Here is a 12916-nt window from a genome sequence, read left to right as displayed (position 1 = left end):
CTGTCCCCGCGCAACTCTCTACAGGGAAGTAGGCAGGCTGCTCCAGCCTCCCAGTGCCTGCACTTTCGCACATGCTCAGTGCATGGACATGTTGACATTCAAGTTCAATTTATTTGATATACCGCAGATATAAAACTGGGGTTAAAATCTTAGTGGATTATTCTATCTCTTTTCAATACCAGGTAAATAATCTTACCAAAAAATGTTCCTTATCTTTGCACGCTGAAAAAAGTTTGTCATCTGTTCCCATCAAGATCATTTTGCAGAACTGGGAGTATGTGGTTAGAGCTACAGCCTCAGAACCCTGAGGTTGTAGGTTCAAATCCCATGCTGCTCCTTGTAACCCGGGGAAAATTACTTAATCCCCCATTGCCCCAGGTACATCAGGCCAGGACAGATAGGGAAAAATGCTTGGGTATCTGAATGTAAACCACTTAGGCTATAAATGGTATATAAATAATTAAAAATCAAAATAAAAATAAACCATCATCTTGGCACAGCTGGATTACTGTAATTCTATTTATGTGGGATTAAGCAAATGAAAGATACGAATGCAATTGATTCAAAACACTGCAGCCAGATTGATTTTTGGAAAGAAAAAATTTGATCACATCACCTCTGTTGAGGAAATTACATTTCAATTGAGAGTTCAATTTAAATGTGCCTGTATAGTCTTTAAAATTTTACATGGACTGTTTGTTCCTTTGATGTCTTTATCTCTAAACATCATGAGATCTTCGGGCATGAGAACTCATATGTGTAAGCTCTCTTTTCCATCATTAGTAAAATTTCACACTCCTTTTCATACTTACTAATTGTGATATGGAATGGACTAGCTCCTCAAATTAGATCCTGTTTATCTCTTCAGATCTTTTACAAAACTTTAAAAACCACTATGTTTCATTGCTTTTTAGGCTATAGCTCTAATGAATGTAATGGATCTTTCTTTGTGATCTAATTATGTAAACCGAATCGAGCACTTATTTTTAGGAGATGGTTCGGTATATAAAACTAAGGGCTTCTTTTACGAAGGTGCACTAGGGCCTTAACACACGGAATAGCGTGCGCTAAATTGCCACGTGCGCTAGCCACTACCGCCTCCTTTTGAGCAGGCGGTAGATTTTTGGCTAGCACACGTTAATCTGGTACATGCAATAAAACTTCTAGCGCACCTTCATAAAAGGAGCCTAAGAATTAGATTAGATAAAAAGGGAGGGGACAAACACAAAACAAATAACAAGATCCAGACTAGATAAAAAAGGGGGGGGGGGGAAGCATGGGTTAATTATAATAAAGCAGGGTAGTAGGAGAAGGGGAAAATAATGATGATAAAAGCATAAAAGAAAGAAGGTAAAAATATAATCATATTCTATGGTTGTTTATGCCTGAGAAGCTATAAACAAAATGCCAGAGAAAATTAATATGCCTTTAATTGAGTTTTGAATGTCGGAAATAAACTTTCTGTGTAGAGATAATGAGGTAGAGAATTCCAGAGTAAAGGAGCCATAACAGAGAATGAAGAGTTCCTGTGAACATCGAGAAATAGTTGTCGGAATGAAGGAATGACCAGTAACTTGTTGAAATGATCAAAGAGTTCTTTATGGAGAATATTGAACCAAGAAGCTGAATAAGAATGAAGGAAGGCCGCTTGATAGTATTTGGTAGGAAAGAATATTGTACTTGAAAGGAATGCGATAAGAGACAGGAAGAATATGCTCAGATTTTAAGAAAGGTGTAACGTAGTTGAATTTAGAGTGATGATGTAGAAGTCTAACTGCAGTGTTTTGAACTAATTGTAACCGATGCAACTGGCATTTCGGGAGACCTATGAGAATGGAATTGCAGTAATTGAGCTTAGACAGTACCAGTAAGTGCATGAAAATATGAAGAGAACTTTGTTGGAGAAATGAGTGAATGGATCGAATTTGACGGAGAGCATAGAAAGAAGATAACACTTTGAAAATATGAGAGTGAAAGTTTAAGGTATTGTCTATCACTACACCAAGAATTTTGGTTGTTGATGAAAACTTAAAGGGGCGCCTTTCATAGTAAAGTTTAAAGGTTTGTCCAGTGAGGTTTTTTTTAGGAAAAGAGCAGCACTGCAGTTTTTTGGGAGTTAACTTTAAGTTTATTGAGTGTGAGTCAATCTGCAATTATGTCCAATTTTGCAGAAATAGATAAATAAATTGATTTCGAATGGGTCTAAAGTGTTTTGTTTTGTTTTTTTTCAAGATAAAATTTCTCTTTTAGGCAATCTTTTCCTGTAGGAGATATTGGAGATTTTTCCACACATTCAAAAAATCTTACAATGGAGATACCAGTTGATCGTTACTGGTGTTCTTTCAATCCAGTATCCGAACACCAAGGGCTCTTTTTACAAAGATGCGCTAGCATTTTTAGTGCACACACAAGATTAGCGCGTGCTATAGCGTGTGCTAGCCAAAAAATTACCGCCTGCTTAAAAGGAGGCGGTAGCAGCTAGCGCATGCGGCATTTTAGCGCGTGCTAAGCGTGCGCTAAAACCACTAGCGCACCTTTGTGAAAGGAGCCCAAACTGTGTGAAAAGATGAGAAAGTGTAAATGCTCTCTGGACCCTTTTCCATCATATCTTTTTCTTAATATTCCTTCTTGAGTTCTAAGGTGGCTGACTACTTTATTGAATTATTCACTGGAAAATGGATACTTCTCGCAATCTATGGGGCAGATAACACTTATTCCTCTCCTAAAAAAAGTAGATTTTAGATCCTACCATCCCTTCTCATTATCAACCAATTGACTAAAATGTTAGAATCAATTGTAGCTGGTCAACTTACCAATTATCTAGAGAAATTCTCACTACTTCAACTATTTCAACATGGATTCCATTCTAATTTTAGTACCGAAACCTTATTGATATCTCTCCTTTCAAAAATTCAATAATTACGATTACAAAACAAATGTTCAATTTTGCTTCAATTCGATTTATCTGTGGCGTTTGATGTAGTAAATCATGACATTTTGCTTCATTCACTTTCAGACATTGGTCTCGATCAGATTGTTCTTGATTGTTTTTCTAAATTTCTATTGTTTCGTTCTTATTCTGTTAACATTGAAGGTGATATTTCCAATTTCTGGCAGCCTCCTTGTGGGGTTCCCCAGGGTTCTCCGCGTTCCCAATTCTGTTTAATCTTTATATGACTACGTTGAATACTTATAAGTTGTCAGCTTGGGAAACGCTTTTCACCTATGCAGATGATATCTTTATACTGATTGAGATTGACTCGGATATCTCCAATTTAACTTTTAAAATAAATCACTGGATTTCTAAACTTCAAGCTTAGGCTATGTCTGTCCAGATAACGCTAAATGCAGCCAAAACTAAACTTCTGTGGTTAGGCCCAAAACTGGACTGCCTTCCCCTCATTGTATCTCTGGATTCTGGGGCTTCCCTGCAGATCAAGTTCTCCTCTAAGATATTGGGAGTCCTTTTTAACTCCTTTCTTACTTTTAAGGATCAAATAAATTCTCTGGTTAAGAAATACTTTTTCAGTTTACGAATGCTGGGGAAGATTAGATCTCTTTTCCATCAATGACATTTTTCTGTTCTGATTCAATCAATCATATTATCCCGGCTAGATTATTGTAATGCTATTTATTTCAGCATCACAAAGATCTGTCTTCAAAGATTGCAATTGATTCAGAATACCGCTGCGAAGTTGATCTTCGGGAAAAGAAAATTTGACCTTTGCTTTTGAGCCTTCACTGGCTCCCGGTTTATTTCAGGATTCAATTTAAATGTGCATGCATCACTTTCAAAATTTTACATGGTATTTTTACTCTTCTTGTTCCTCTGCAATGGAATGTTTACAGATTTTCCTATGCAAGAGGTATTCAACAATTCAAACTCTCCCTCCCTTCTAGAAAAGGGATTAAAGGAGTCAAGAACTTTAGCAATTCTTTGGCATTTAAATTGTCTCAACTATGGAATGATCTCCCTTTAATTTTGAGAAGCTGTAGTCCTTTTCAATTCTTTCGCAAATCTTTAAAAACTTTTTTATTTGCTAAACACTTTGAAAATTAATCCTTCGTAATTTCTTGTTGTTTTTCCTTTAGTATTCCTTTTCTAATTATTGTTAACTGAGTCGAGCTTCCTCTGGTTGATGACCCGGTATATAAAGCTAAGTTTTAGTTTAGTTTAGAAGGATGAACTGAATATCATCTGCATAGATGAAAAATGTAAATCCCAGAGACTTTATGACAAGAGTAAGTGGAGCAAGAAAGGCATTGAAAAGTATTGGGCCTAAGATGGAACCCTGTGGAACACCTGATTTAAGTGGAAAGAACTTGAGAGAGTATTAGAATAGTTGACAGAATATGTTCAATCAGTCAAATACGATTGGAACCATTGGCCTTTATTTCTTCCAGGGACCGGTTTCATTCAAGCCAATTTTTCCACAGACTGGGGAGAGAGAGGGGATTCAAGTGCATAATCATCAATAAAGTGCATAATATATAATCTGATTATTACATATATAATGTAAATATAATTATTACATTTTATATTATGCACTTTATTTCTATTATTATTACATTGTAATTATATACAATATAATAATACAACTCACCATAATGCAGAATCAGTGGGAGCCATGAGCATGTTTCCCTGTAACTAGACGGTCCCAGCTCTATGCCTAACATTTTTCCTCTTTCTTCATTTCCCCATGCGCATCACCTCTTCCCCTCTCACTCGGACACCCATGCCCCCACCTCAGCATCTCTTTCCCTTACTCCCTCCATTCATCCATCCAAAGTTCCAAGTTCATGCTCCCTCCCTCCGTCCTTTTTTCCATCCTTAGTCCGGTTTGTGCTCCCTTCCTTTCTTCTGTGTCTCAACGTGCCTCCTCTCTCTCTCTCATGTCCCAACACACCCCTCTTCGTCCTTCCCTCCCTCTATTCTGTGTCCCAAGTTCATGCCTCCCTCCCGCAGGTGTTTCTGAACTGACTGGCTCCTGCCTCCCATCTGCACTTCTCTTCACAAAGCCACGGGCAGTTCCTACACGCGGCCCATGGCGGTCCCAAAAGCCTAGAGGGAAGGCTTCTGGGACAGCTGCGGGCAGTGTGTAGGAGCTGCTGCTCACAGCTTTTTGAAGAGAAGTGCAGCTGGAAGGAGGGAGCAGGCCAAAATCTAGCTCGGGGGTTGGGGACCCCAGAGCTAGAGTACCTCATTGAATTCCTGCTGCTCATGCAGTACAGGCAGGGATCCAGCAGCAAAATTATTCAGCTGGCAGGGTTTGAACATCCCCCCACCAGTAATGTATTGGCAGTCATAATGTTGAGGAAGCCCCCCGCCCCCAATGGCTATGCCACTGCAGTGAACCATCCTGTGATTGAACATCAAGATAACGGAAAGAGTCTGTGAGCAGTAGATAGACCTAATGCAGGGAGGGGAAGAGAGTTTTGAACATTTTTCCCCTTAACCTTTCTTCCCAGTCCCAAACAGGGCCAGCTTAACTTGTGGACTGGTTGATGCTCTGGCCTAGGATGTCTGTGCTAAAAGGCACCAAACCCTCAGAGCCTTGACATCATTAACCTATAAGTTAAGCTTGAACACTTCTTTCCTCCTCCCTCTTTTGATGTTGCTGCTTGGTTCCGGCAGGGTGTGGCTTCATAGCCAGCTGCCATGAGGAGAAAGAGCCAGTGTCAGTGTCAGAGGAGATAAGTGCAGCACTCCCCATCGCCATCCTCTGTCGTTACTGCTTGAAGCTGACACTAGGCTATGAAACCACATCCTGCTGGAGCCAGGTAGTAGCATCAGAGGAGGAAGGAACTGGTGTGGGGGGTGGCGGGCTATGGGCTAGGACACTATAATGTCTTGAGCTGGCCCTGGTCCCAAAGAAAAAATGAAGTGGATAGTTGATGAATGAAAGCCATCAATACCAACATAAATAACCCTTCTGTATCGCTTGATAGACCGGTGTAGTTCCTTTACGGATGGGTAATATGCCTCACTGCTACCAGCAGGTGGAGACTGAGATCAAATTTGTATATCAGTATAGGATCTCCTCTTGCTACTCCAGTTTTCCTCAGTCTCCTGTAGCAGGTGGTAAGGCTTTTCAGCTCCCCTCTTAGCACTGTTGGAACTTTGTTTGTGAACTCCTGGTTCCCCTTTTTGTGCCGGATAGAACTTGGGCGGGTTCTGTTTGGGGATCCGTCCGACCTCGGGGGTGTTAAACCTGGTGGGTCTCGTGCTGGGTCCCTCCCCTCCCCTTCCTCCACCTCCCTATTTTTTGTAGAGGGCCTCAGCAGGCGGCCTGGCCCCCTGGTTGGTTAGCCCTCCAGGTTTGAGAGCCGTGGAGTCTGTTCTGACTAAGTAAAAAGAAATAACAAAAAAATCCTGAGGTGTGCCAGTCTAAAGGGCTCATTTCCTTTTAAAACTGCCTTTTTTTCTGTGTTTTTCTGAACTAACCGGCACTTTCTTTACAGCTAGGGCGGTTTTCGGCACAATGAGCTCTTTTAAAGGGAAAAAGTGCTCGTGTTCCAGACGCGAAGTACTCGTGGCCGGCCTGTGCAAGCGGCAAGCATTGTGCAGGCCGGAGCGATGGGGAAGCCTCGTCGGCAGCGGATGCAGGTGGCCAGGGCACCCCGCCGCATGTGCCTCACGGTTTGGCTTCGGGTCATGAGGAAGCCCGGGCTTCCCCAGCCGCCGACAGTCAAGGAGAAAAGGATTCCCTTACCACCGGTTCGGCCAGTGATTCCCTTTTCGCATTGGTTGGTTCCTCAGCCTCAGCGTCAGGAAAGTCCCAGGCATTTCAGACACGACAGGCCACAGGAGCTCCGATTTTGGCGGTTTCAGGTCCAATTTTGGCGGGAACCTCCTCATTCATTTCAGTTACCTCAAGTAACCTTCCCCCTGTTCTGGAAATACAGGGGCAAGGTATGTCAGGGACCCTTCTGGGGCAGGGAGTCCCTTGGGGCCACCGGGGGTCTTTCCCCCTGAATTTATATGAGCACATTGTAAAGCTTATGTGCTGGCGGCAGGAGGTTCCGTGTCCACTCCTCTCTCATCCTAACTCCCGAGGGTCTCTTGAGATGAGGTGGGGTTTTTTTTTTCCAGAGGAGCACGAGGTGATTGATGAAGACCTGGACCCTTGGGGGAGAATTCCTGGATCCTCTTGGGGGGCCAAATTCTGCCGGCGAGGGGTTTGAGCACCCCCCAGCCGGCAAAGATGTGTCTGTGGTGCACATTTTTCAGCGGGAAGAGCTCCATGAATTAATCCTTCAGGTCTCCTCGATTTTGCACTTTGAGGACCCCGTGTCGGAGCCCCCACATACGGTGGACCCCTTGCTTAAGGGGATTTGCTTTGCTTCCCGCTCTTTTCCTATACATCGAGATATTCGGGACATCATGCTCGCACAGTGGCCCTTTTTCGCTTTGCGCGCTCCATGGCCCGCCTGTATCCCATTCCAGAAGGCGATAGGGATACTCTGAAGTTGCCTGTAGTGGATGCGGTGGTCTCGGCCATCTCTAAGCGGCATACCATGCCTGTTGAGGGCAGTGTGACCTTGAAGGACCCGTAGGAGCATAAGATGGAGTCCCTCCTTAAATAGAGTTTTGATGTGACAGCTCTGTCGGGCCAGGTGGCTATGTGTGGTGGACTGGTGGTTCGGACATGTTTTCATTGGGCCCAGCATGTACTTGATGATAAATCTGAGAACTGGGACTTGCTAAGGCAAGAAGTTGTCAAAATTGAATTGGGTGCTTCTTATCTCTTTGATGCCATGTATGACCTCTTGCAAGCTTCTGCCAAGTCTCTGGCCTTAGGAGTGGCAGCACGCTGTACCTTGTGGCTTCGTGCTTGGTTGGCGGATTCGGCGTCAAAAGTTAAGTTGACGAAGTTTCTTTTTAAAGGATCTTTCTTGTTTGGTGAGGACCTGGACAAGTTGATTCAGACTCTCACTGATTCTAAGGTGCCTCGTTTGCCTGAGGATAGGCCGAGGCGGCGCTGCTCTTGGGTTTGATTTCTGCCCTTTCCGCTCCGGTCGAGGAGCTGCTTCTTTTCAGTCTCCTGGGCTCTCAAGAGGCAAGTTCTTCCAGTGCATGCAGTCCTTTCGTGGGGCCCGCCAGGGTGCAGGTAGCGCCCCCGCCTGGTCCCCTGCCACCCATCCTGCACCCGTTTGAGAGACTTTTGTCCATATTGGACAGACATCACGTCCGATCAGTGGGTTCTGGAAATGATCCGGGAAGGCTATGCTCTGGGGTTTGCCCGATCCTTGCCAGATCGTTTTCTAACTTCTCCCTCGCAGGTGGCGTGGAAGCAGCAGGCCTTTCTCCAGACCCTTCAAAGATTGTTGGATCTTCACGCGGTGGTTCCAGTTCCCCCGCTGGAGTGGGGCACAGGTTAGTACTTGCTTTACTTTGTGGTGCCAAAGAAAGAAGGGACCTTTCGACCCATCCTGGATTTGCAGGAGGTCAACAGGGCTCTTCACGTAACTTCCTTCCTCATAGAAACTCTGGTCTGTGATTCTGGCGGTTCAGCCGGGGGAGTTTCTGACCGAGGCCTACTAACACATTTCTATTCGGGCCTCCCATCATCGCTTTCTGCGCTTTGCGATTTTGGAGCAACATTATCAATTCTGTGCACTTCCCTTTGGTTTGGCCATGGCTCTGCGGATGTTCACCAAGGTGATGGTGGGCAGCGTTGCGCAAAGAGGACATTCTTGTTCATCCTTATCTGGATGACTGGTTGATTCAAGCCACTTCGTTCCAGGAGAGCACTCGGGTCACGGCTTGGGTGGTGGAGTTTCTGCAGTTGATATGATGGGTAGTCAACCTTGCCAAGAGCCGGTTGTCTCTATCTCAGTGCCTGGAATATCTTGGGGTCCTGTTCGACACCTCCTTGGGGAAGGTCTTCCTTCCGGAGGCCCGGGTAAGCAAATTGCAGTTTCAAATTCACCTGCTTATGGCGTCCCGGTGTCCTTGGGCACAGGATTTCCTCCAAGTCTTGGGGTCGATGGCGGCCTCCCTCGATGTAGTGAGGTGGTCGCGGGCCCACATGCATCCTCTTCAGTATGCTCTTCGGAGGTGATCGCCTCAGAGGCACAGTCTGGATCACTCTGTTCTGCTTCTGGGCTTAGCTTGGGGCAGTCTTTGCTGGTGGCTTCAGACCTCCCATCTTGTACAAAGGGCAAGTCTGGATCAGCCGCAGTGGATGGTGCTGCTCATGGATGCCAGTCTTCTCAGTTGGGGGGCTCAGTGTCTAGGTCACTCAGCTCAGGGCACCTGGTCCACGGAGGAGGCTTCTTGGTCGATCAATGTTTTGGAGACCAGAGCCATCCGTCTGGCGTTGCTAGCCTTCCAGTCCTTTCTGATGAGCAAGTCAGTCAGGGTTCTGTCGGACAATGCCACGGCGGTTGCCTATGTCTGTCATCAGGAGGGCACCAGGAGCACTTTGGTGGTGCAGGAGGCGACTCTGCTCATGGTGTGGATGGAGTCGCACCTTCAAGAGATCTCAGCATCCCACATGGCTGGAGTGGAGAATGTTCAGGCGGACTCCTGAGTCATCACTTGCTAGATTCCGGAGAGTGGTGTCTAAGCCCCATAGCCTTTCAGTTGATAGTGCAGTCTTGGGGTCAGCCCCTCATGGATCTGATGGCCACAAGTGTCAACGCCAAAATGCCCTGCTTCTTCAGTCGTCGAAGAGATGGTCAGGCTGAGGGCCTGGATGCTCTGGTTCAACCATGGCCAACGGAGGGGCTGTTGTATGTGTTCCCTCCGTTGGCAGAGTTCTTCTCCGCATAATTCGCCATCCAGGCCTTGTGGTTCTGGTGGCTCCGGATTGGCCTCAACGACTGTGGTACGTGGATCTGGTGAGACATCTGGTGGTGGATCCTCTTCCTCTGCCTCTCTTGGATGACCTTCTAACTCAGGGTCCCATTCCAATGTTCGATCTGGGTCCCTTTTGTCTTACAGCTTGGCTCTTGAAAGGGGTTGCCTAGGTAAGAAGGGGTATTCAGACAAAGTGATCTCAACGCTCTTGGGGTCCCGGAGCCTTTCCACTTCTCGGGCTTATGTGAGGGTTTGGCGTCTATTTGAGGAGTGGTGTGGTCTATTTTCATGCTTCCCTGCCTAATATCTTAGAGTTCTTGTTGGATGGCCTGGATAGGGGACAGGCTTGGTTTTCTGTCTGGGTTCAGCTTGCGGCCTTGTCAGATCTTCGGGTGTTCTTGGAAGGTCAGCGTTTGACTGCCATTCCTGATGTGATTCGCTTCTTGCAGGTGGCCAAGTTGCTCAGGCCTCCCGAATGACCCTCTGTTCCATCTTGGGATCTGAATCTGGTTCTGTCAGTTCTAGTGCACCCTCCTTTTGAACCGTTGGGTGACTGCTCTTTGAAGGACCTTACTCGTAAAGGTCTTCTTGGTGGCCATTACTTCAGCAAGACATGTTTCTGAGCTGCAGGCTTTCTCTTGTAGGGCTCCCTTCAAGGAGTTTTCTAATGAGCGGGTTGTCTTGAGGCCTGTTCCTTCCTTTCTGCCAAAAGATGTTTCTCCTTTTCATGTCAATCAATCTGTGGTCCTCCCGGTGTTGGGTTGTCGGGAGGGCTCTTCTGAGCAAAGACAGCTGCACAAGTTGGATGTCAGTTGGGTCCTTCGCTCTTATGTGCAGAGGACCCAGGAGATCAGAAAATCAGATCATCTCTTTGTCCTTCTAGCGGGTCCTCGTAAGGGGGATGGCGCTTCTAAGACTACTATTGCGCGCTGGATCAAGAAGAATATTGCTTCTGAAGAAGAAGCCTGTTCCAGACTTTCTCAAGGCTCATTCCACTAAAGGTCAGGCAGCTTCTTGGGCTGAGTCTTCTCTTGTGCCTCCAGTGGATCTTTGCAAGGCTGCAGTTTGGACTTCTCTGCATTCCTTTGTCAGATACTACCATGTGGATGTTCACGCACGTCGGGATGCGGTATTCGGTGAACGTGTTCTGGTGCCGGCCCTTCGGGGTCCCACCCTTGATGGGTACTGCTTTGATACGTCCCATCCGTAAAGGTGGTACGTCCCATCCGTACTGGTCTTTCAAGCGATACAGAAGGAGTAATTAGGTTCTTACCTGCTAATTTTCTTTCTGTTAGCTTATAGACCGGTATAGTTCCCCACCCTATCTGTCTTTGAGCGGTGTGTGCGGGTTTTTGCTTGTGTGCAGATTTTGGATTTTTTTTCTGCAGGTTCTAGTATTTTTCTAGGGCCTGGGAGAATTAAGAATAGCGGTGATGGCTCAGCTAGCTTAGCTGGTGAGCTGTGGGGATGTTTTACTTCCAGGATCAAGTTCTATACATGTTCTAATAGTTGTTTACAGATGTTTGTTTTCTTACACTCCTGTTTGGAGTGTCATTTACTGTTTTTCAGTTAAGAAATTTCCTAGGTTCTGCTTGGCTATTCGGCAAACTGGAGTAGCAAGAGGGGATCCTATACTGATATACAAGTTTGATCTCAGTCTCCACCTGCTGTGAGGCATATTACCCATCCGTAAAGGAACTATACTAGTCTACAAGCTAACAGAAAGAAAATTAGCGGGTAAGAACCTAATTTCTCCTTTCTGTAACTGGGCAATAACCTGATCTATAACTCATTTTTGTTTTGCTTATATTTGTTGTTTTTGTTTAGCTTGAAAGCAGAATGGCTTTATAGCCAAGGTAAGGGGCGCTCTTACCGCCCAGGCCAGCACATTCAGTTGGTTCAGTATCTAGCGGCTGTGTGCCCACTCTCCTCCATCCTTGGACTCCAGACTGCTGAGGATGCAAAGCTTGAAAAAATACTCAGCAAGCAGAGGTCAGTATTTTCTGGTTTCAATATGAATATGCTTTTATTTCTGTGGATTTTTTTATCCTTTATTGTCCTGTCAGTCTCATAATAAAGAAGCCATGAACATCTGAATGTCTGGGGGCAAAATAATTCTCTGAAAATATGATAGAACTAGTCTTTAAGCCCGTTATGTTAACGGGTTCTAGAATAGATGTGTGTGTCTGTTTTTCTTTCTTTCTGTCTCTCTCTTTCCTCGGCTGTCCACCACCACCCGTTGCCTGCTCCCCCTGTCCAGCAGTAGGCCTTCTACCTTCCTTTTACCTCCCCCCTGTCCAGCAGCACCTCTTCCCTGCTCCCCCTGTCCATCAATACCTGTCCAGCAGCACCCCTTCCCTGCTGCCCCTGTCCAGCAGTAGGCCTTCTACCTTCCTTTTACCTCCCCCCTGTCCAGCAGCACCTCTTCCCTGCTCCCCCTGTCCATCAATACCTGTCCAGCAGCACCCCTTCCCTGCTGCCCCTGTCCAGCAGTAGCCCTTCTACCTTCCTTTTACCTCTCCCCTGTCCAACAGCAGCCCTCCTCCCTTCATTTAACCTCCCCCTGACCAGCAGCACCTCTTCCCTGCTCCCCCTGTCCATCAATAGCTGTCCAGCAGCACCCCTTCACTGCTCCCCCTGTCCAGGAGCAGCCCTTCTCCCTTCGTTTTACCTCCCCCTGTCCAGCAGCACCCCTTCTCTGCTCCCCCTTTCCAGTAGTACTCCTCCTTTCCCTGCTCCCCCTTTCCAGCATCTGCTAGCCCGGGCAGCCTCGGGGATTTTGCTAGGCCAGCCCACCTCATATTATAGAAGTGAGACGGCCTAGCAAATGCCCCACGGCTGCAAGATGAAACAGTGGCTGCTGCGTTTGCTGGTCAGGGGTGCAAAGAGGCATCCCTGCAGTGGCAGTGTAGGAAGTCAGCTGGCAACGGAGATCAGGGTAGAAGGCAGGCTGTGCGCATGTGCGGCACGGTGTCAGGTCAAAAGCGCGCCGGGACAAAGGCGCGCACAGACAATTGAGCGCAGCGCGGAGGTGCGCGCCGCAGAAAATTACTGTTTTTAGAGCTCCGACAGGGGGGCGTGGGGGGGAACCCCCCCCACTTTACTTAATAG

General features: G+C 46.3%; 1 protein-coding gene across 4 annotated transcripts in view; it reads left to right on the top strand.

Annotated features, from left to right (window-relative positions):
- CEP97 (centrosomal protein 97) overlaps positions 1 to 12916 on the top strand; it is a 118354-nt gene that overhangs the window by 49283 nt on the left and 56155 nt on the right. For all 4 annotated transcript variants that reach the window (XM_033940933.1, XM_033940930.1, XM_033940931.1 and 1 more), the window contains exon 7: positions 11633 to 11797. In XM_033940933.1, the coding sequence (XP_033796824.1) occupies positions 11633 to 11797 (165 nt within the window). The remainder of the gene's footprint in view (positions 1 to 11632; positions 11798 to 12916) is intronic.

The sequence above is a fragment of the Geotrypetes seraphini genome, chromosome 4 (genome assembly GCF_902459505.1).
Source record: "Geotrypetes seraphini chromosome 4, aGeoSer1.1, whole genome shotgun sequence".
In the NCBI taxonomy this organism is placed as follows: domain Eukaryota; kingdom Metazoa; phylum Chordata; class Amphibia; order Gymnophiona; family Dermophiidae; genus Geotrypetes; species Geotrypetes seraphini.
The sequence above is the reverse complement of the archived record's forward strand: the minus strand, read 5'-3'. Positions and strand labels throughout refer to the sequence as shown.